This window comes from Erythrolamprus reginae, chromosome 4 (genome assembly GCF_031021105.1).
Source record: "Erythrolamprus reginae isolate rEryReg1 chromosome 4, rEryReg1.hap1, whole genome shotgun sequence".
Classification (NCBI taxonomy): Eukaryota; Metazoa; Chordata; class Lepidosauria; order Squamata; family Dipsadidae; genus Erythrolamprus; species Erythrolamprus reginae.
In genome coordinates this window covers 280098-303000 of record NC_091953.1, presented here as the reverse complement: position 1 = coordinate 303000, position 22903 = coordinate 280098, and the positions used below count along the sequence as shown (strand labels likewise).

Here is a 22903-nt window from a genome sequence, read left to right as displayed (position 1 = left end):
GTTTCCTCGGTGAGGCAAAGAACAAGCACATAAATAATAACGTCTCGCCTGGAATGTGAAAAGCCACCGCGGATGGTCGGAGTTGGTGACGCGTGAAAGGGCAGCAACTGAAAACCCCCATGTCCCTTTGCTGACCCGCCAGATCCAGTAGGCCGCCTTAGGGTGACCTTGGGATTCCCAGGAGTCGAAAGGGACCTTGCAGGTCATCTAGTGCAACCCCCACCCCTCGTGCAGGAGACCCCACAGCACCCGAGACACAGATGGCAGCCCAGTCCCCTTAGGAAAGTGTCCAGTGTTGTGGCCTTCACACACCGGTCCATTGCTCCTCCTTCTTTCCAGGTTGAATAGCTCCTTGGTCAGCTTCCATCCCTTGCCCCTGGTCTGGCCTTGTGGTTGCTTTGGAAGCACAGTGTGACCCCCTTCCCCCTCCCTGGGGCAGCCCCTCAAGTATTTGTGGACTGCTCTCATGTGCCCCCCCCCCCGGCCTCCCCCTTTGCTAGAGTAGCCGTGCCCTTCTGCCCTTTCCCTATAGAGTGTTAGTGCCTCTTTTGCAGTGGGGTGACCAGAACTGGATGCAGGACACTACAGGGGGGTGTTAAGGCCCCCCTGGCCTTGCAGTGTGTGTCCCTCTGTTGGTGCAGCTTAAGGTTGTGTTGCCTTTCCTAGTTGCTGGCTCATGTTTAGTTGGCTGTCCACCCAGACTCCGAGATCCCTCTCGCATTGGCCGCTGTGGAGGGCGGAAGATCAGCGTCAAACCCAGGACGGTGCCTCCATGGGGGGGGGGGGTTCAGAGTCTGCGGAGCTTTCGAAACATCAGCCAGATGTTAGGAAAACTGGGGGGGAGGAAGCCGGAAAGCGGCACTGCAGGGGGCACCGGGAGGCCTTCCGTTGGGCAAATGGTGCCACACACTGTGGCGGGAAACAGAGACCCAGGACACCCTCATAGACCCCCCCCCTGCAAAACCCCCACCTGGGCCGGGAAGCCTCTCTGTGGGCAGCAGGGGGCAAAGCAGGCGGCTCAGCCTCTCCCGGTGGGTGGAATCTATTGGGGGGGTGAATGGGGGGGCAGGTTTCAGCCGGGTCCCCTCATGCTTTGAAGGCTGCCATGAGCTTCGCAGTAGGGGGGGCTCCTGGGTCTTCCTGGGAGCTTCCAGGGCCCCCGAATGCCACAGAGCAGGCAGCGGTTGCAGGGCAGGGCTTCCCAAGGCCCCAGCCACAGCCACAGCCTGGGCCTCGGCCTGTTCAGAACTGGGCTGCGGAACTGGTGGGCCAAGACCTGAGCACCTGTGCAGCTGCATTCGTGAAAGGTGGCGCGCACGGCCCCGTCCTCTCCCCTGCCTCCACCGGGCTGGAAGGTTTGGGCAACCGCTGTGCAAACTCTCCCGGTAGAAAAAACGGGAGGGTGATGAAACAGGCAGAAGGGCAGCAGCCGGGCCGAAGCGGTGGAGAGCGCCCGCCTGCCCTTCCGGCCCTTTCGGCCTATGACAGGAGAGGAGGCAGCAAGGGCAGCTCAGGCCGGAGGAGCAGAGGGCAGCACGGAGATCAACCCAAGGTCTCGGTTATCACCTTTAAAGCCCCAAGTGGCTGAGGGCCAGACTATCTACGGCCCCACAGAGTCGGCCTTCTCCTGGTCCACTCCGCCAAATAATGTCGGCTGGCAGGACCTCAGGGAAGGGCCTTCTCTGTGGCGGCTCCGACCCTGTGGAACCAACTGCTCCCAGAGATCCGCACGATCTCCTCCCTGCCAGTCTTCTGGAAAGCTTTTGCTTTTGATTACAATGTATGCCTGACTTTTTAATGATATTATTGCTTTTTTCATACTGCTGATTTTATTGTTGCTGCTGTTGTTGTTTTACTGTTTGTTTTTTACCACTGCTGTATTTCTAACTGAGTCCGTTTCGGAATGAGTGGCATATAAATACAATCAGTCAATCAATGTCTCATTCCAGGCCCAAACTGTGGCTGCCCCTCTTTCCTTCCTCTTCAAGATGACCAGATGACCAGGCATGGACTATCCTCCTTCGGGCACCTGGGAGAAGGCTTGGGTGCTGGGAAAGGCCAGGACGGTCAGTCTTTGGGGAGAAGGTTTAAGCAGTTGTGCACAAATGCTTCAGGAACAGAAGTGATAATTGACCAAGAAGGATGGAAGTGAACAGAACTCCCAACCACATCAGTGTCCGGTGCGTCCGTCCGTTGCCTTCAAAGCAGCCTCCGTTCTTCACGTTGCCTTTCCACCCCTTTTCTGGGGGTTCCTTCAAGGTGGCTACAACCCTCTCGGAGAAGCAACCAGGGACCCTCGGTGGATCTGGCCGGATCCTTCTGTCACTTCACTTTCTGAAAGCCACAGCCCAACCGCCAGCTGCGCAGACTTTAATATTATTAATAATAATAATTTATTAGATTTGCATGCCGCCCCTCTCCGTAGACTCAGGGCGGCTCACAACAGCAATAAACAATTTAGCACAAATCCAATAATTAAAAAACTGAAGCTAAAACCCACTATTATTAAAAACAGTCAATGCTACTCAATCATACCACACATAAATCTTGCTAGTCGTACATCAATCCCCACATGTCTGGTGACATAGGTAGGTCTTCAGAGCCTTACGGAAGGCGAGAAGGGTGGGGGCAATCCTGATCCCCGGGGGGGAGTTGATTCAAGAGGGCTGGGGCTGCCACAGAGAAGGCTCTTCCCTTGGACCCCGCCAGATAACATTGTTTAGTTGACGGGACCTGGAGAAGGCCGACTCTGTGGGAGCTAATCGGTCGCTGGGATTCGTGTGGCAGAAGGCGGTCCCATAAGAATTCTGGTCCGGTGCCATGAAGAGCTTTATAGGTCATGACCAACACTTTAAATTGTGACTGGAAACTGATCGGCAGCAAGTGCAAGCTACGGAGTGTTGGTGTGACATGGGCGTACCTGGGGAAGCCCATGACTGCTCTTGCAGCTGCATTCTGCACGATCTGGAGTTTCCAACACTCTTCAAAGGTCGCCCCATGTAGAGAGCGTTGCAGTAATCGAACCTCGAGGTGATGAGGGCGTGATGACTGTGAGCAGTGACCCCCGGTCCAGGTAGGGCCGCAACTGGTGCACCAGGCGAACCTGGGCAAACGCCCCCCTGGTCACAGCTGAAAGATGGTTCTCTAATGTGAGCTGTGGATCAAGGAGGACGCCCAAGTTGTGGACCCCCCCTGCCAGGCACTTTGGGGCAACTGATGCCTCCCCTCCTCTGACCAGGAAGTTACATGTGGTTGCGACTGTGTAGTGTTGATTGGGGGTTTTTTTTCGTATTGTGCTGTTTTATTGCTGTTGTGAGCCGCCCCGAGTCTTGGGAGAGGGGAGACATGGAAGTCTAATCAATTATGGTTATTGTCATTATTATCCCTCCGCCCGCCCCCCACGAAAGGAGGTGGTGCGGATGAAGCGGGGCTGCCACCACAACACCCCAAAAGGGAAAGAACACACAGCACACAACTTCCCTCAGAAGGCGCCCCACCTCGGGCGGCCAGGAGGGAAGGGCGAGGAACCTCCGAGGGGCCACCACGGAAAGGCCGGGATCTGGCCACACCTGCGCACACTCGGCCGGGAAGACCAGCCCGCCCCCCAAACCCGGCGGGGAATTCCTTGGGAGTTCGGCATCCCCCTGCAGGGCCACGCGCGCCTTCACGCACCCTCGGGGGCGGGGGGGGCAGAGGAATGGGGCCGAGCCGGGGGTCTGGACGGCCGAGTCTTGGGCCAGAGGCGCCAGGGGAGGCCGAAGAGAGGGAAGCCCAGAGGAGGACGCCGGGAGGGCAGCAGCCGCGGGGGGGCGGAGGCCATCTTGAGAGGGGGCGGGGCCTGGGGCCTGGCCCCGCCCCCGCGGCGTCTTCCGGGCTGGGCGGCCGAGCGGGCGGCAGAGGCGAGCGGCGTCGGGTCGGCCGGGCCGGAGGGGGCGATGGCGGTGGCGCGGCTGGTGCTGGTGGCGCTGGTGGCGGGGGCGGCGGCGGGGCTGGCGGGGTCCCGGGAGAAGAGCCGGGCGGCCCTGGAGAGCCTGCTGCCCGTGGCCGGAGGGCGCTTCGGCTGGACGAACCTCAGCTGCCCCGCCTGCCGCCTCCTCTTCGCCGCCCTGGACGCCAGCATGCAGGTCAGCCACCGGACCCCCACCCGCGGAAGGAGGGGGGGCGGCGCTTCTCCTGCCCGCCGGTCCCGCGGAGAAGTTTCCCAGGAGGCCGGAGCCGCCCCCGGGGCCTGACGGCCGCCCCCCGCCCTGCCCTCCCAGCCCCCCTCGCAAGGGAGCCCCCCCCCCTCCTCCTCCTGTTGGCGGCCTCGCTCCCCCTCCCCCCCAGCCGGTCACGAGCTCTGCGGAGGGCGGGCGAGGGCAGAGGAGGCGGCAGCCGGCACCCTCGGGGGCTCCCCCACCGCTTGTGTGTGTGTGTGCGCGCGCGCGTCGACCCTGGAGCCCCCCCCCAGGCCCCTTGCCCCCCCCGCCTCCGTTTCCCTCGGGTGCCTCGCGCAGCCTCCCGCTCGGGTGGGACCCCGTCAGTCGAGGCGGTTCTGCTATGATCTCTGGACTTCAACTCCCAGAATTCCCCAGATGGCAGGATTGGCCGAGGGATTCTGGGAGTTGAAGTCCCCAAGTCATAGCAGAGTCCCCTCGGGCGCCCCCACCCCACGTCCCCCGCACAGGGCGGTTGTTCTGGGAGACAGAGGAGGGGGGAGGGCCGTGGCTTTCCCAGCCCCCCTCTAAGCGGTTGACCGAGTGACTCCCAGCCATCCGGGTCCCCCTTCGACCCCCCACCCTCCCCAGAAGGAGGGAAGGCTGAGCCAATCTGGAGCCGAGGGGTGGGGGGATTTGAACTGCTGGACTGCAGTGGGCAGAAGGAGCCTGCAGGGCCGCACTCTGACCACTGGGCCACGCTCCTCTTGGCCCCTTTCAGTCATTTGGAACAATAACACCAGTGGGGCCCGAGCCTGACATGCGAGGGGGGTGGAGCGGAGGAGGGGCTGCCCCACCTCTCCTTCAGCTGCTTGCCCCCTCCCTTGGCCACAGGGAAAGGAGACCCCAAGGAGACCCCTCCCCTTCAGGCCCTTGGAGGGGCAGCAGTCGGGCCCCAAACTCCGCCCTCTGATGGCAGGGCAGGCCGGGTCAGCCCAGGACCCCCACCCCACCCCTTCCAGGCAGCTCTCCAGGTGCCCAGCAAGCATCTGGACCAGGGCTGGGTTGGGACGGCAGAGTCCCCTGCAGCCGGCTGGCCGGCTGAGGGAGCGCCTGGGGGCAGCCCTCGCCCCATGCCTGGTCATGGGGGGCAGGGGAGGCCGGCTTTTTCTGCCAGAGCCTGGGCTCCCCCCTCCCAGCAGGAACCCAGGAGGGGACAGGCAGCTGAGGCCATAGTTCCCTCTAAGCTGAGCAGTGAGCAATCGCTCACTTAAAAATCATCATCAACTCAGAGTTTTCCAAACCTGCCCAGAAGCAGAGAGGGAAAGAGTGAGAGGGGAGAGAGAGAGGAAGAGAGGAAGAGAGAGAAACAGATAGAAAAAAGAGAGGAAGGAAAAGAGAAAGAAAAAGAATGGGAGTAAGGAAGAGAGAAAGAAAATCAAAATCTAGTTTGAAACTAGCTCAACTATTTAAGTGGCATTTTGATACTGATAGAGTTGCCCTATTATGAGCTCACTCTTATAGACACACAGCACAGTGTTTTATTTTGAAATTCTCTGAGGCAAAACAGGGTGGGGGTTTTGTTTGTTTGTTTGTTTATTTGTTTGTTTGTTTGTTAGTTTGTTATTTCTGTGCCGCCCAGTCCCAAAGGGACTGCCGCTCAGACACTATACTTTTCCGCCCCCCCCCCCAAAATTAGAGGGAACACTGGCTGAGGCCCCCCTTTTCCGCTTCTTTGGCCCCCGCCCATTCCCCTCCACCCACCCCTGGAGTGGTAATGCCCCCCGTCTGCCCCGCAGCTGGAGCCGAGTGTGGAGCACCTGCAGCAGCTGGCGGCCAAGGTCTGCGTGACGCTGCGGCTGGCGGCGCCCGAGATCTGCCGGGAGATCGTCCGTCTCTTCGGGCAGGATATGGTGACCGCCTGGGCCCGCTCCATCCTGCGCCCAGCTGAGATCTGCGGCCTGCTGGTGGGCGCCCGCTGCGGCCACTGGGACATCTACTCCAACTGGAACGTCAGCCTGCCCGCGACCCCCAAGCCCCCCGTGCGGCCCCCCACGCCCCCACCACCCGGAGCCCCCACCGCCCGCCTGCTCTTCCTGACGGACCTGCACTGGGACCGCCAGTACATGCCGGGCAGCGACCCCGACTGCCAGGAGCCCCTCTGCTGCCGGGGGGGCCGGCCGCGGGGGCTGGGGGGGGCCGGCTACTGGGGCTCCTACAGCAAGTGCGACCTGCCCCTCCACACGCTGGAGCACCTGCTGCGGCACCTGGCCTCCACGGGGGGGCCCTTCGACGCTGCCTACTGGACGGGGGACATCCCGGCCCACAACGTCTGGCAGCAGACCCGCCGGGACCAGCTGCAGGCACTGACCACCGTCACCCGCCTCGTCCGCAAGTACCTGGGGCCCCTGCCCGTCTACCCGGCCGTGGGCAACCACGAATCCGTGCCCGTCAACGCCTTCCCGCCTCCGTACGTGCCAGGGAACCAGTCCTCCGCCTGGCTGTACGACGCGATGGCCGATGCCTGGCAGCCCTGGCTGACCCCCGGAGCCCTGCGGACCCTCAGGTGGGGGCATGGGGCGTGCGGGGGGTTCACCGGGAGGGGGGGCTGGAAGGCTGCCTGGGGGACGTCAGGAGGGGCCACGCAAAGCCGCCTTAATCAAGGAGGCCGTGGCAGGGCCTTCCCTGGCCATCCCCTGCTGCCCATCACCACAGCTGCCTGGGGGGAAGGGCCGCTGGTGGAGCCAGACCCCTTGCCCCCATGTCTCTTGGCTGAGCCGGGGGGCCACAGAAACCCCACGGACGGATTGGTTTCCAGGCAGGCGGGTTGTGGCTGCCCTGCTGGGTCTCCCTGGTCTGGATGCTGTTGGCCAAGCGGCCGCCCTCTTCGTGCTCAGCGAGACCTCCGGCTTGCCCAGGCGTGGGGTCAGGGCGGCCGGGTTCACCAGGTGGAGCCTCGCAGCTGCCACGCTTCCGTGGGCGGCCTCAGGAGGGGCTTGGAAACACGGCTGCCCCACCGTGTCGGCTTTTAAGACCCTTCAGCCCCCTGGCAGCCCCACCCAGCCAGCCTTGGAGGGATTCGGGCCTTGGAGGTCCACAGGTCTGGAGCGTAGCCGTGGCCGAAAAGCCCACACAAGGCTGGAAACCGGGGTGGTCTTTGGGGCTGTTGTTGTGTACGTGATACCTTCCTCCCTCGGCCCTTTTGTTTGTGTTATTCACAGCCCGCCTTTGTGGGGCTTTGTAGACTTCTCAAGACATGTCCAGTACTCTATCGATTTATTTGTGGGACTTGTATGGCCCCCCCCCAGGACTCTCTCCCCCACAACCACAGCCCTGCGAGGCGGCTCCGGCTGTTTTGGGGACCATTCTGTTGAGGTTATCGCAAGTGTTCCTGCAGCGTGCAAAGCCCCCACCCCGAATAGGCCCCCCCTGCCCTTTGAGGCGGGCTGTCCTCTCGCAGGGCCAACCTGTGCCCCCTCCCCCCCGTCATTGGGAAGCTGGCTTCCTTGGGGGTTAGGGTTGGGCCCGGATGCTGCCGCCAGGTGTCCGAGGGAAGCCGCTCCTGGCCCCGGGGCGGGAAGGGCCGGTCTCCGCTCGCTCAGGAGTCTCTCCCTTTCCCGGGCGTGGGCGGGTGGCAAAGCCCCGTGGCACCAGCCAGGCTGCCTCTGCCCCGGGCCACGGCTGAGCTGGGCCACCCGGGCAACTTTCCCAGCTCCCAGGATTCGGCTCTGCTGCCTCAGGGAGTCTGGGCACTGACGTCCACAGTCGTAACGTTGCCCCACGGGGGGGGCTCACAGGAGGGGCCGGGGGCTGGCTGGTGGGGAGGGGACCCAGCCCCCTTGGGGTTCTCCCGGGAGAGAGTGGGTGGGGGGCCTCTGGGTTCCCCTCTGAGCTTCTCCGGCCTTCCCCCTGGCAGGCTGGGGGGCTTCTACACCCTCCCCATCTGGAGGGGCCTCCGCCTGGTGTCCCTCAACATGAACTTCTGCTCCGAGGCCAACTTCTGGCTCCTCATCAACTCCACCGACCCGGCCGGGCAGCTCCAGTGGCTGGTGGGCGTCCTGCAGGGGGCCGAGGCGGCTGGTGAGAAGGTGAGGCCGGGAGGGGGGTGTCGGGGGCTGGACGGGGCAGGGCGGCTCATGGAGCGTGAAGCAGGGAGGGGGAGGGAGGGGCGATCCCCTTGCTGCTGACCCCCCCTGCTGACCCCCCCCTGCAGGTCCACATCATCGGCCACATCCCGCCCTCCCACTGCCTGCGCAGCTGGGGCTGGAACTACTACCGCATCATCAACAGGTACGGAGCGCCAGCCCCCCCCCCCCGGCAGACGGAGAGATTCCTGCAGGCCCCCAGGCCCCTGCCCTTCGCCCTCCCCAGGCCGGATGGCGTGTCCCCCCCCCAACTCTGGGGAGGCTCTGCGTTTGGGGTGGGGACCTGAGGGCCCCCTCCTCTCCATCCCCCACCCTCCATCACCAGCTCTGCTTCGGATGGAAGGAGGAGCCCCCAGGTGGGTCCCTGAAGGGCCGGGAGGGGGGCGCAGCCAGGGGGCGGGGGCTGGGCTCCCAAAGCCAAAGAGAAAACGTTTCCTTTCTGGGTAAATTCTGGAATCTGAGCCTCGTTCACACAACCCAGGAAGCAGGTCAGGTCAAGCGGAGGCCCTGGAAAGGCCCCTGGAGGCCGGATGGGGCTCGAGTCCTCACCGCTCATTGGGCTCCGCAGGCCCTCTTCCTTGGGGGGGCATGTACAGTGCAGCCAAGATAAGCCCCCAAAGGGCCCCCCCACTTGCCAGGCCCCTCCCTGAGCCCGTAAAACACAGAGTCCTAGAACTGGAAGGGGCCCGGGGGGGGGTCTTCTTTGTTTATTATTTGGACCCCTCCCAAAGGACCCTGGGGGGAGGGGTCACCCAATCCAGCCCCCTGCTCAAGGTGGCAGCCTCCCTCTCCCCTGGTCAAGGGGTGTCCTTGGCCATCACTGGAACTCGGGGCCTGTTATCTGTTTCTGGGGGGGCTTTCAATTCTCTAGCCCACACCAGAAATTTGGGGGCTCCCAGTGGGTGTCTGGCCTGGTCACCAGCAGGTCCAGCTCTGCTCATCCCTTGGAGGTTGGGCGAGGCCCCTCTGCCCATCCCACCCACGGGTCAGGCTCCCCCCCCCCCCGCTGAGACCTGGCTGCCCCCTGGCAAGTATGGGGGGCCCTAGCTAGGGTCCCTAGCGAGGCCTCTCTCTGCACCCCCACTACCTCCAGGGCCCCCAACGTGAGGCCAGCCCCCTGCCCCTCCCCCGCTGAAGCCCATCTCTCTCGTCAGGTTTGAGGGCACGGTGGCCGGGCAGTTCTTTGGCCACACCCACCTGGACGGCTTTGAGCTCTTCTACGACGAGGAGACCGCCTCCCGGCCGCTGGGCATTGCCTTCCTGGCCCCCAGCGTCACCACCTACATCCGGCTCAACCCAGGTGAGGTGGGGGTCCCCTCCCTCCCCCCGGGGGGCTTCGCTGCAGGGAGCCCCTCCTGGACTGACCCCTGACCCCCATTCCAGGGTACCGGGTCTACTACGTTGATGGGATCCGCCCCGGCAGCTCCTCCATGGTCCTGGACCACGAGACCTTCATCCTGAACCTGACGCAAGCAAACCAGCCCGGGGCCGTGGCTCGGTGGCAGCGCCTCTACGGGGCCCGGGAGACGTACGGGCTGCCCGTGGCCTTCCCGGAGGACTGGAACCGGCTGCTGGACCGCCTGCAGGCCGACGAGCGGCTCTTCCAGCACTTCTGGTACCTGAGGTTCAAGGGCCACCCGCCTGCCCAGCCCTGCGGGGACGCCTGCAAGAAGGCCACGCTCTGCGCCCTCCGGACCGGCCGGGCAGCCGACCCCAAACTCTGCCAGTCCCTCCAGCTGCCCTTCCCAGAGATCCAGGCCTGGTGGCGGCAGCAGAGGTTCTGCTAGCCGGGGGGAAGGCCCCGCCTAGGGTTCCCAGGGGCGCAGCGGCCCCGCCCTCCAGCCGGCTCTGCAGGCACAGCACGGCACCCCTCCCTCCCCCCCCTGTGGGGCTCAGGGAAAGCCCCCAGACTGGGCCCCCGAGAGGCGGCCCTTTGCTCCCCTCTCCTGGGCCCCGCCTCCACTTGCACCCGTTTTATGTGGCCGTGGAAAGCAGGCCACCCAGACACTGCTTCTGCCCCCCGCCCCGCCCCCCATGTTTGGAGTGCCAGCAGCAGAGGAGGCGGCAAGGCCTGGAGGACGCTTGGGGGGGTGGGGGGCTCTGTGGCCAGGACTCTTCCCATGAGGCTGCAAAACCAGACTCTGCCAGCAGGGGAGCGGTGGCCCCACTCCCCTTTTGCTCCTCCCCCTTCCTCCCCCCACCCCCGCAATAAACGGCTTCCTCCACAGGCAGAAGGCTCCTTTTTCTCCCCCCACTCCCACCCATCCTCTGGGCTCCCCCCAGGGCCAGAAGACAGGGGGACGCATCCTGGACCCCCACCATCCCCAGCACTGGACCCGAGCAGGGAGGGAGGGAGGGATGACCAGGCCAGAGACGAGGTCCATGGAAGAGAGTTTATTGGTGGGTTAATTACAAGACAAACAGCAGAGACAGCCCCCCACCCGCTCTGCCCCTCGGCCAATGGGGAGGCTGCGGGGACCCTGAGCCCCCTCTCCTCACCCCATGTCTGGCCAGTTGCCAGCAATGTCCTCCGCAGGGCGGGGGAGGAGGATGAGGACCCCTCCCTCCTTCCCCCGACTGGCCTGTGGAGATCCAGGCATGATCCCTCCTGAAGGGGCCCCTTGCCCCCCCCCCCCGTGCAGAAGACAGACGGGGCTCTGGAGGACGGGCAGGGGCCCCTCCGGCCTGGGGCTCACGGCGTCTGGGCCCCCTGGTGCCTGGGTTGGAGGGTCCCCAGCAGAGCCTGGATGCCCTTCCTGACCGTGGAGCCCACGCGGCGAGCCACAGAGTCGGCAGGGGGGGCCGGGAGGCAGGAGCTGCCCGTGGACTGGGGCCGCGCATCCAAGCATTTCTGGTAGCGGAGCTGAAAAGGAGGGAGGAGGCGGTGGCGGCATGGACGACGGGGGACACGCCCTGCCCTGCCCACCCCCCTCCCGGCCGCCTACAGAGGGGAAGCAGGAGGGACCACCAGGGGGTGAGGGGCATGTGTGTATGTGCAGGAGTGGCCGGCCCTCCGATTGCAGGTCAGCCTTTGGCGGCCGAGCCTCTGCCCAGCGGGAGGGGGGGTCGGGTTGGGGGGAGCGCAGGGGCCCCCGGCACTCACCATGCAAGCGGCCTGGACGGCTTCGCTCAGCCCGGCCGCGTTGGGCTCGCACCAAACCATGTGGCAGGAGAAAGTGCCGGCGGCAGCAGCCATGATGAAGGCGAAGGAGCGGGGGTCCCTCCCGATGCCCATGAAGGAGAGGAAGCGCACCCGGCACTCGCACAGCACGCGCTCCGTCTGCAGGGGAGGGGGCAGCCCGGAGGGGCCCCACGGAGAGCGTGAGGGGGCAGGAGGGGGCCGTGTGCCCTCTCCGATCCCTCCCGGGCCCTTCCACCCCACGGCGCCAGTGCTCGGCCCTTTACCTGCTGGTGGAGGAGGGTGAGGGTGGCGGGGGCCACACTGAACTGAGCGGGGGCCCACTGCTCCTTGCTGCCGGACGCCAAGGCCGCCTCCAGGGCCCGGTTGATGACCTCCATGCCTAAAGAAGACAAGGCAGCCAGGGCCTCCTCACCAGGGCAGCCCAGCCAGGGGGCCCCAAGGGCGGGGGACAGGGCACCTCCACCCAGGCTGGCCGGGGGCCCCTGCGGGTGGGGCCTCTGCTCTGGCCGGGGGGGGGATGCTCCCCGTGGACGCCTTCCCACCTCAAAGGGAGAACGGGGGGGTCTGCTGGCCTTGAACAACTGGGGGCAACTGCCCCCCCTCTCCTCAGGAGTCCTGCCTTTGCGGAAGCTGAGGACCCCAGGAGATCAGAGGTCAAGGGGGCCGTGCACAGGGAGGGAGTGGGGCAGCCCAGGAGGGTCCCCTTAGTCCTTTAGAGCAGGGCTCCCCAACCCCCCCAGGCCCGTGGCCTCTGGGGAGGAGCAGGCAGGCGTGGGGTGCCTCCCCTCCCCTCGCCCCCCTTACCCACAGGCTTGGCCACGGAGACGCTCCCCAGGTAGAACACCTGGAACTTCTGGACAGATTCACTTTTGGGTGCTGGAAACTCCACTGGGGGAAAGGAGGAAGAGGGGGGTCCTCCACTTACAGCAGGTTGCTTAGCGACCACTCACCCACACGCCCCTCTTCAAAAGTCCACATCCCCTCCGCCCCCCCCCCCCCGCCAGCCATGGTCAGGGCAGCCTTCGAACCCAGGGCCCCACTCTGAAGACGGCCTGGGCAGAAGCAGGCACCCCCTCCTGGTGGGTAGTGGTCCCCTTGATGACCCCTGCGGTCATTTTACAATTGCCACCATGAGTCCCAAAAGGTCCACAGCCTTCATTGCCAGGCTCCACAGTGGCTGCAAGCGGAGCCCCCCCCCCCTCCGATGGACCCCTGGACGGCCCCCCTGCCCCTCCGAGGGCCCCAGGGGAGGGCTGACCTGAGGAGACCCCCCCCCCCGCTGTCCCCTCCCTCCCCTACCTTGGAAGGGGATTTCCACCATCTTGGAGGGGTCCAGCGAGAGGCCCCCGAGGGAGCTTTGGGCGCTGCGCCTCTCTGCCGCCATCTAGAGGAGGGGGGGAGGAGGTCAGGCCGCTCCACCCCATGGCCTAAGGATGGGGAGGGGGGGTGCAGGGGGTCTGAGGAGGGGGGCTGCCTCTTGGGTCCACCTTTGCAGGACACACACACCTCCGGAGCAGACGGGAGGGGGCAGAAGGCCGAATGGCCAGAGACCCCCCAGGCAGAGGGGAGGCGGGGGAGGGGGCGGGCGCTGACCTCAGAGCAGATTTCGTGGAGGCTGCTGGCGATGTCCGTGGCAGGGCCGTCGCACCGGAGGACGTGGCACTTCAGCATCTGAGCCAGCTGGTCCTGGGCCACGTAGGCAAACTCCCTGCGGGGGGGGGACGGACAGGTGGAGGGTCAGGACGCAGGGCACGGGACAGCGCTGGACAAAGGCCCTCCGGGGGGGCAGGTGTGGAGGTGGGCACTCCCGGGGGGGGCACATTCGAGCTCTAGCTGGACGGAGAGGGTGGGGGTGCAGGGGTCACCTTTCCATGGGTCCAGGGGAGGGGGAAGGAAGGGACAGCCAGCTACCCCCAGGACACCCCCCCCACCCGGATTGGCCCATCAGACCCAGGGCTCAGGGCTGCTGCAAGAACCTTTGGGAAGACCCCCCCCAACCACAACACACACATCAAGGAGGAGGAAGCCCCTCCCCCACCCAAAAGTAGAAGTGGGGGGAGGCAAACTCTCCCACAGAGGCAGCCCAAAGTCCAGCCTCAGAGGCCAGAATGGAGGCCGTGGCACGGGGGTCCCCCAGAGGCCCCCCAAGGGGGTCATTCCCACTGCATGCGAGAGACACCAGAGTGCCCAGGCCCCTCTTCCCCAAGGGGGTTCAGCCCCCACCGGCTGGGATGAGAGCCAGCCGGGAGCCCACCTGCCCCGGGCACAGGACCCTCCGGGGGAGCCCCAACCCCCCCCCCCGCCTACCTTCCGCTGTCCCGGCCGACGCCCCAGACCCGGATGGCCGCGATGGGCAGGCAGTGCAGCTCCCTCTGCTCCTGGGGGTCCAGCAACTTCAGCCGCTTCTCCTCCAGCACCAGCAGCATGGACTTGCCCTGCAGGGGGCAGCAGAGAGCGGCCACTCCCTCTGTGCCCCCCCTCTCCCCAGTGCCCCTCTTCTCCCCCCCCCAGCAGCCCCTCCCCTGCCCACCTGGCCCCTCACTCACCTCCGCCCAAGGGCCCCCCAGGCCCGGCCCCCCTTGTCCCGCCAGCTGCCGGATGCAGTTGTTGATGGCCAGGCTGCTCCGGCCAGCCCCCAGCTCCTCCTCGGCCACCTCCACCCAGCCCAGCGAGCGGACGGAGAATCCCTGCGGGCAGCAGCAGAGGAGAGACGGGGGTGAATCCCCCCCCCGAAGAGGAAGCCTCCCCTTATGCCCCCCCCCAGGGAGCCCCCCCTCACCAGGACCTCTGCCCTCGTGGCCCCCTTCCGGCTGTCTCAACCTCTTGGCTTCCCCCCACCCCACCATTTGTGTCCTGCGAGGGGCTCTGGGGCCCCAACCGAGCAGCTTTACCTTCGACCCCGGTGGGAGGCCCAGCAGCCCCTCCGCTCCCCCTCCTCCCGCTTCCACGGACGACCTGCAAGACAGTTGGGCCCCCTCTTCAACAGCCCCCCACCCACAGCGCTCCCCCCCCCCGCAGCCCTCAGGCCCCTCCGAGGGAAGGGGAGAGAGACGGGGGCAAGGCAGCTCTCTGCCAAGGCCAACCCCACACACACCTGACTGGCCGTGCTCCCCTCCCCCTGCTGGGATTGTGCTGGCAGGGGTGCTGAATGGGGCAGGGGGGCAGCCAGCATGGGGGTCGACCCCTGAGGGAGAGTCCCTCCCAGATGCACCCCCCCCAACACACTCACCGTATGCCGGGAGGGGCCGAGGCTGAGCTGGGTGGGGCCTCCTCTGTCTGACACTCGGGGGCCGACCCCTCTGGCGGTGGAACCTCCTGGGGGAGGAAAGCCGTGAGGAGCAACTGAGCCCCCCACCCACCCTTGTGCCCCTGAGCCCCCTCGGCCCAGGCAGCCCCTCACCTGCCAGAGGTCTGGATCGGGGGCTGGGTCCGCCTGCCCGAAGTCCATCCAGGTGAGCTGCAGGGAAGGGAGGGGGGTGAACTGGGAGCCCTTTGCCTGCCCACTCCCCTCCCTGCACGCGGCCCCACGAGCCCCCCCCCGGGACAGAGCAGCCCCCCCTCGCTAAGCAGCCCAGCTCAGAGCAGGCCCATCCTGCCCCAGCCCTGCCCCCCAAGCCCACCACGGAAGCCCCCCCCCCTCACCGCCCCCGCTCTGCCCCAGCAAGGGTGTAAAAGGACAAAGGACTGGTCCCCTTATTTCATCACTTCACTCGTGTAGAAGTATATTTCGGTTCTGGTAAATAATTTGAGGCAGCCCAACACTCCTCCTCCTGGCCTTCCCTGCCCACAACCGCCCTGCGAGGAGGGCTGGGCCAAGAGGAGGGGCCTACGACAGGACTGGGACTCCCTCTCCTGCTTCCCAGCCAGGGAGGGGGGAGGGGGAGTGAGTTGCCCCCCCCCAGGAGCCTCCCCTCGGCCTCAGGGCAACTGGGAAGGGCCAGGCCCAGAGGGGGAGTCCCTCGGGTGCTCAGTCCAGCCGCCGCCCCCACCCCCCACTGAGCGGGAAGAGCCTCTCCCTCCCTTCCAGGCTCCTGGGACCCCCAGCCGCTCTGCAGGGGGTCAGCATCCCCTTTGCAGCACTGAGGCGTCCATTCCGCTTCTTCCCCCTCCAAGCGGCCAGCCTGTGTTGCCCTTCCCCCTCCCAGTCAAGGCAGGAGCCCCTCCCCCGCAGCTGCTCTCCCCCAGGGCAGCCAGTGCCCAGCCCTGCCCTCTTGAGCCCCCGCCCTCCCTGGGTAGCCTCTCAGCCACTGGAGGGGCTGCCGTGACCCGAGCCCCCTGCCTGGCCTAGTGGCCAAGCCACCAGGAGTCGGGGAGTTCTAGTCCCTCCCCAGGCATGACAGCCAATCAGCCCCTCTCCGGGCACCTCTCAAGGGGAGGGGGCTGCTGGGGGTGGGGAGGAAATAATGGGAGTCTCAGTGACATTTGATGCCTTGAGGAATTTGTAGTAGGCAAGGAAGCCTGGATAAACTTAAACCTCTCAGGAGGCCTCAGTGGACTGAAACGGAGTGGGGGGAGGGAGTCGGTTGCGATGACCCCCCAGTGGTGGGACCCCCCAGCAGAAGGCCAAAGCTCTCTCTCCACCGGCTGCAGGAACACGGCCGGGAGCTTCCTGCTGCAGAGCCTCAGAGTAGGAGGAAGCAGGGGAGAGAGGGAGCGCTGCGCTTCCTTGGCTCTTTCCTGCTATGTGTTGTATCCCTGTTGTAAGCCGCCCGGAGGGAAGTCGAATGACTCAATAGAAGCTCCAGGCCCCTCAGGCAGGAAACCGCCCCAAAGGAGAAGAAAAGCAAGGAGGGAAAGTGTCAGCCGGGGAGGGGGGGAACGAAAGGCCAGGGAGGAAGAGGAAGGGGCACCCCCCCACACACACACACACAGGTGAATCCCAGAGCAGAGAGAAGAGCGTCTCCTTAAACGAACCGGGCCAAGGAACGGAAGGAGACGGCCGGAGAAGGGGGGAGCAGAGACCTCCTCAAGGAAACCGGAGCGTTTCGTGACCAAGGACCCAAAGGGCCAGACGGAGGCCGAAGGGGCCGAGAAAATACACAGAAGAGCTGCACGACAACGAGCTTAACCTCCCCGAGGACCATGACCTCGAGCCAGGCACCCCGGACGGTGACCCCGGGGGACCTGAGCAACAAAAGAGCCTGCGGAGGTGACAGCAGCCCAGCCCAGCTCCTCAAAATCTCCACTCAATTGGCCAGCAAATTTGGAAAGCTCAACGGTGGCCACAGGACCCGGAAGGGTCAGTCTACATTCCGATTCCAAAGAAGGCCAATGCCCAAGAATACTCAGACTATCGCACCTCACATGCTGGTCACGTTATGCCCCAAGCCCCCCAAGCGAGGCTCCAGCCGTCTGTGGACCGAGAACTACCAGACGGACAGGCAGAGGAGCTCGAGATCCAGCTGCCAACTAGGCCGGATCGTGGAGGAAGCGAGGGGGGTCCAGAAAAACACCCCCTTCACCTCCGTTGTCTATTGTGTGGATTGCAACAAATTGGGGCAAGTTCCTAAAGGGAGGGGGGTCCCAGACCGCCTCATTTGCCTCCTGAGAAACCGATAGGCAGGGGAAGAAGCAACAGTCACAACGGGTCACGGAACCACTGATTCGTTCAAAGTTGGGGCTGCATATCCTGTGGCTCTGCCCGTGTCCATTTCAGAGACAGGTGGGGCTGGATGACTCCAACGCAGGAATGGGGACTGCCAGGAGAAACCACCTCAGATGTGCAGGTGGTGATGCCACTCTAGGGGCAGAGAGGAGCCAGGGAGCCTCTTCAGGCGGGGGAAGGAGCAGGGTGCAAAAGTGGAAACTCAGCATTAACAAAAACTAAGATCGTGGCATCCGGCCCTCTCCGTTCCTGGCAAATAGATGGGGAGGAAATGGGGGCAGTGGCAGATTTTCCTGGGCTCCACGACCAGCGCAGGTGGGGACTGTGGCCAAGGAACTGAAAGCCGCTTGCTCCCAGGGAGGAGGACAACCACAGCGAATCTACACTCACGACCCCCGTCACCCCAGCGCTGCCAACCAAAGTGTGTCCAGTCAAGGCCACGCATTTCCCAGCTGCACTGGGGGGCTGTGAGAGTTGGACCGTAAGGAAGGCTGAGCCCAAAGGATGGACAGACTCCCACCAGCCCCCTGGACTGCAAGGCCACCCAGCCTGTCGGTCCCAGAGGAGATCCACCCTGGCTGCTCTTTGGAAGGCCACAAGATCCTGAAGGGGGAACTCACGGGCTGAGTGGGCCACCTGGCGAGGCGGAAGGGCTCCCTGGAGGAGAAGGGCCTGAAAGAGCCTGGGAACGAGGGAGGGAGGGCAAAAGGAGGGGGCCGGGTGGCCGGGGCCCCTGAAGCAGCCGACCTGGGCTTCAACGGGGGAGAGGAGGGGACAGGAAGGCCAGGAGGAACTTCCTCTGTGGGGTCGCCGTGGGTCGGACATGACTTTGAAGCTAAGCACGAAATGAAGCAGCAAATGCCCTTTGGCCCCACCGCTCGGCCACCCACGGCCAGGACCTCTGCCGGAATGGGGCCCTGCCCCGCGAGGCTTTCACCTGGGTCTCCCGGGTGGGGGTGTTTCCTGTCGAGCCGCCCCTCCCACTGCACAAGGGGGGCTCCCACTGGGTGGTGCCGGTCGGGATGTGCCAGTAGTAGGTGCCGGACGTGTCTTGGACCCGCATCCATCCCGCCGGGAGGTCGGAGTCCGTCTCCAGGGAGTTGCACAGCCAGAAGGAGTCTGCAAAGAGAAGGGGCCCGGTCAGCAGGGGGGCGTCCGCAGTGGGGTGCCTCCCAGGGCGCCCATTGCCACCAGTTCCCCAAGCGCTGCCCCCCAAATAAGGCCAGGGATGAGGGGGCCGGCGGCTGTTGCCCCAACCCTCCCCATAGCGTCCATCGGCCAGCCATCACCCCCACCCCGCCAGTCCTGTTCCATCCCCCCTCTCTGTCCCCCCCACGGGGCAAGGGGGGGACAGAGCCCTCACACCAGGTCTCCCCACACCAAGCCCAGCCCTCCCTGCCGATTCCCCCCCACTCCGCTCCCTCTTCAGGCGAGCAAGAGCCCCCGCCTCCTCAGCCACCCCCTCCCCTCCCCTCCCCCACCAAAGGCAAAGTCCCTTTTTCCCTGGGGGAGGGGCAAAAGCAAGGCCTGAGTCACCAGAGAGGGAGGGATTTTGCCCCCTGGCCCCCCCCTCCCTTCGGTGGCTGATGGGACCTCCCCTCGCAGCCCCTCCCTCCCCCGCAGCCCCCAGGGCCCACCACCTTCTTGCCAGTCCAGGTGTCTGCTCAGCCCCCTCCCCGTCCAGCCTGAGAGTCCCCCTCCCCCCTCCTCTTCCTCCTCTTCCCAGGCCAAGTGCATCTCGGCAGGCAGGAGGCAGCAGCCGCGGGCCCCCCCAGGGCTGAGAGGGGGGGAGCTGCACGGAGTCTTCCCACCCTCGGGGAAGCAGCTGCAGGGGGCGGGACCAGAGAGGGCCCCCCAGGGCTGGTTGCTGGGCACTGGGCAGCCCCTGGGGATGGACTGGGGAGGGGGGGCGGTGCCAGGCACCTGCTGACATCACGGCTCCCCCAGGGGAGAATTAAAGGAGCCTGGCTGAGCCACCAAAGGACGGAGTGGGAGGGGGGGGCATATCAGAAAGCAGCCCAACCCGGAGCCCCTGCGTTTGCCCCCTGAAATCCTCCCAGGTTCAACCTGTAGGCAAGGGGGGAGGGGGGCAGAGGGGATTCCCTCCCACCCCCATTCCCCCCTCCCATGGGACTCCTCCAACCCCCACCCCCATTCTGTTTGGCCCAGACACGGGGCAGTGGGCCGCTCTGCCTTTGGGCTCCCTCCAACGGTGGTCTCTCCCCCAAGCCCCCTCCCCCCTCCCCCAGGTGACCTACCACCTTCGTCCAGGGAGCTGCCGGTGGGGCTGCCCTGGCTGAGGGTGGCCCAGCTGGAATCCTCGTCGCTGGCGGTGCTGTTGCGGGTGGCAAAGAGGAGGCTGGCGCTGCGGCCTGGTTCCCCCCGAGGCAGGGCCCGCTCCCAGCTCTGCTCCGACTCCGTCACGGGCTCACTCCGGATGGGCGTGGAGCCTTCCTCCTCCTCCTCGTCTTCCTCCTCGTCTTCCTCCTCCTCCTCCTCCTCGGCCTCCGGGTCCTCTGCCTGGGCCCGGCCCTCCTGCCCCACCAGCGGGCCCAGCAGTGCGCTCAGCTCCTTACTGGGGAGGCTCAGTTCGTTGCGGTTCTGGTCGCGGCCGCGCTCGGCCGCCTGCCGCAGCTGGTTCTGCCCCTCCTTCCTCCACTTGCTGTTGGAGGGCTCCTCCGTGGAGGGCGGCAGCCCCAGGAGGCTCTGCAGCTCCCCACAGCTGTAGGCGCACCGGCCCTTGTGGGGCAGGACCGGGCCCCCCGGCGGGGCTGCAAAGGCCAGGCCCAGGCCCAGGCGGCTGTTGTCATTGGCCAGGCTGCTCCGCTTGCTCAGCGAACTGGACATGGTGCTGACCCCTGGGGAAGACTGGCGGGAGGGAGAGGGGGTGGCCGGTCATGAGGGAGCAGCCCCAAGGTGGCCCCAACCCCCAAGAAGGCCCCCCACCAGCCCCCCAAGGCCAGCAGGACCCTGCTGAGGGCCGCCTTGGATCGGCCAGCATAGCCTGCCGGGCAGTGAAAGGAGCCAAGCTGGTCACCCAACTATATCCATCGGGTGGGCCCAGGTGGGCCTTGGGCGGTCGTAGAGGGGGTCTTGGAGTGGGCCAGAGATCAGGGGCACAGAAAGCCCCCTCCCCCCCTCGCCTCCTCCCCCCGCCCTGTCACCAGCACTAGGCGGGCCAGAGCTCCGGACTGTTCTTCGCAAGCCCCCCATCCCTGCCCCCCAAGCCAAGACCTCCCCGGGGGCTTACCGATCCTGGGCCGGAGGGAGAGAAGCGCAGCTACATGCCTCGGGGGCACCCAGGGGGGCAGTCCAAGGGGGCCCCGGCAACATCCGGCTCCTGGGGGCAACAGGGAAAGACGGGGGGGTCACTCCAGCCCGGCAGCCTCAGGACTGGGGGGGACTTCCTGGTCTGGTCTCCTCTGGGTTGGTGGGGGCGCTTGTTGGGGGTCTCCCCCTCCCGACAATTGGAGGGAAGCTGTCCGATGGGCCCGGGCTGACTGGGGAGGGGGGTCGGGGCGCTTTCCCGCAGAAGCAGGAGGCCGCTCTGGCCGTGCCCGTCTCCCCTTCCGCTGGGACCAGGAGATGGGAGCAGGGAAGGAGCCCAGAGCCCGCGAGACCCCCTGGGCCCCCTCTGCCCCCCTCTGGGCAGCTCAGCCCAATCCCGGCCGCTTCCTCCCAGGGGCCAGGCCGGAGCTTCTGGGGCTCCAGAGATGCTGCCGGGGTCCCTCTTGGCCCCGCTCCCCCCTCCGACCCCCAGGCAACAGGGCGCCTCGGCAGCCTCTGCCCCTCGGGGGCTCCTGCCCACTCCGCACGGCTGATGCGCCAGGGCCAAGTTGCTGGGGGCAAAACTCAAAGCAGCCTCAAAGAAATATGGGGGGCAGAATCATTAGAGAAACAGAAGGAGGAAAAATGAAATGTGAAGGGCAAAAATTAAAACGTCTTTTTAAAATAATTAAATGGAATTGTTCCATTGTCCCAGGGTCACATGGCCTATTCTGCGCCCCCCCCCCCCCCCATTGATGGTGCTGATCCGCTCGGACCATTGGGCTGCTTCGGGGTCCCTTGCGACGGGAAAGGCCCTCCACGACCCCGCCTGGCGCTTCCTGGAGCCCCGGCAGGGCTTCCCCCCCCTCGCTCCCCCCCTAGGGCTCCCCGCTTCCTCCCCGACCCTTTCCGCCGTGGGACCCGGGGCCCAGAGAAGCCATCAGGACGGCCCGGGGCGCTTGCCGTTGCCACCTAACCCCTCCGCCCTCCCGGGCATCCCCTCCGCAGCCCGCGTGCCGGCCTTGAAGAGGCCCCCGAGCCCCCCGCCCGCCCCGCGGTCCCCGCGCCCGCCCTGCCTCGCCTCCCAGCCCTGGCCCGCCGCGGGCATCGCGTCCTCCTGGCCGGCCGCCGCCTCCTCTGCGGGGCCGCGGAGACTCTGGCCGCGGCTCGCCTGGTCGGGCGGGGAGAACATTGCCGGCGCTCGGCCCCTCCCGCGCCCCCAGCCTCGGTCCCCGCCGCCTCCGCCCGCGCCGGGTACCTGCAGCTGCAGCGACGCCTTGGGAAGGATGGAGATGGCGGCGGGGGGGGGAGGTCGGGGGGGAGGCGTCGCTTCCGCTTCCGAGCAGCCCCTCCCAGAGGGGGGAGGACGGGGGGGAGCGTCGGGGGAGGAGGCGCCGCGGCTTTCGGGGTCCGCCCGGCGCTTGGGCGGAGGGGCGGAGGGCGGGGGTCCGAAGGCGGCTCTGCTGAGGCCCGAGAGGCCGCCTGCTCGGAGCCTCCTGGGACCCCCGCCCACCCGCTTTACCCTCTACGCAGCGGGCGGCGGCCCGCCCCCCCCCCCCCCCACGGGCTCCGGTTCCCGGGCAGGCGGGGCCACTCCTCCGAAGGAGCCCCGCAGAGCCCATCGAGGCTGGCCGCTGCTTGGAAGGGGAGCGCCGGGGACGCCCGAGGGGAGGCGGCTCCGGGAGGGGGGGATTCGAGGAAGAGAGCGCCGCTGGGGGGCCTCTGGGCGGAGACTCAGCGGTCAGGAGGGGCCTTTGGAGGTCATCCAGCGCTCTGCCCGAGCGGGAGCCCTTATGCGCCCCCCCCCCGTCAACCGAGCGTTGAATCTCCCAGCTCCCCGGGCTGCCGTGGCTGTCAGGGGAGAGGTTCCCTTTGATGACCCCCCCCCCCCCCGCCTCGGGTCCCGGAAGGCAGTCGCCCGCCGTCGCCTCGCCCGTCCAGATCCACAAGCGTTGACCACGGGACCCTGGAGGGCATCTAGTCAACCCCCCTGCCCAAGCGGGAGACCCCGGCACGCCGTGTCAGGCCAGGGGCCGCGGCGCCCCTTCTTCCCGGAGCTTCCGTTCCCCCGGTTGATTTGTCCTCGCCGTCTGGACACGTCTCCTTTATTCCGGGTGGGGTCTCGTCTGCCTCGCTGCCCTCCTGCCACCCTAGAGGAAGGCGCTTGGATTTCTTTCCCCTTATTGAGAAGCTTTAAGTAAAATTACAGCCATCATATTCTATTGCCATAATCATCTATCTTTATTTTTTCTTCTACATGTTTATTATCACATTTCACTACACGCCCTTAATTTCTACTCTATTCTATGAACCCCAGTTATTTACCATAGTTTCACTTCTCGAAACACATTTTAAAGCCCCCCTTTAATTCTTTAGTCATCTAAGCTTACGTCTTAATTTAATTTATAATCAAAACCAATCCAAATTTCAATTCAGGTTTCATCTACTGAAGTATTTTGCTATCTATAACAGTTTTATCTAATTTCAGTTTTACAAAACCATTTTTCCATCAAAAATTTATAATATTAGTACCATGCTATCAATATTATGTCTATTAATATATAACCCATTTTTATTTGCTTCTAAAACATACGTAAAATCACTACAC

General features: G+C 65.4%; 4 protein-coding genes across 4 annotated transcripts; 3 read left to right on the top strand and 1 right to left on the bottom strand.

The window, feature by feature from the left end:
• Positions 1-3915: 3915 nt before the first annotated feature.
• SMPD1 (sphingomyelin phosphodiesterase 1) lies at positions 3916-10508 on the top strand. The gene is made up of 6 exons (XM_070749347.1): positions 3916-4124; positions 5936-6702; positions 8053-8224; positions 8350-8426; positions 9436-9581; positions 9665-10508. The coding sequence occupies exons 1-6, from the start codon at positions 3936-3938 to the stop codon at positions 10066-10068; spliced, it is 1755 nt and encodes a 584-aa protein (XP_070605448.1). The 5' UTR covers positions 3916-3935; the 3' UTR covers positions 10069-10508.
• LOC139167414 (uncharacterized) lies at positions 6711-7987 on the top strand. The gene has a single exon (XM_070751890.1). The coding sequence runs from the start codon at positions 6711-6713 to the stop codon at positions 7890-7892; it is 1182 nt and encodes a 393-aa protein (XP_070607991.1). The 3' UTR covers positions 7893-7987.
• Positions 10509-10660: 152 nt separating the features above from the next.
• APBB1 (amyloid beta precursor protein binding family B member 1) lies at positions 10661-21786 on the bottom strand. Its single transcript, XM_070749346.1, has 15 exons — positions 21554-21786; positions 20279-20368; positions 19287-19896; positions 17966-18147; positions 14824-14880; positions 14653-14738; positions 14315-14378; positions 13970-14110; positions 13731-13858; positions 13017-13131; positions 12723-12807; positions 12228-12311; positions 11687-11802; positions 11385-11561; positions 10661-11144 (listed from the first exon to the last, which is right to left on the bottom strand). The coding sequence occupies exons 3-15, from the start codon at positions 19873-19875 to the stop codon at positions 10974-10976; spliced, it is 1995 nt and encodes a 664-aa protein (XP_070605447.1). The 5' UTR covers positions 19876-19896; positions 20279-20368; positions 21554-21786; the 3' UTR covers positions 10661-10973.
• LOC139167066 (collagen alpha-1(XXVII) chain-like) lies at positions 19926-20944 on the top strand. The gene is made up of 2 exons (XM_070751495.1): positions 19926-20082; positions 20196-20944. Exons 1-2 carry the CDS (start codon positions 19926-19928, stop codon positions 20942-20944), a joined length of 906 nt encoding a protein of 301 aa, XP_070607596.1.
• Positions 21787-22903: the final 1117 nt, after the last annotated feature.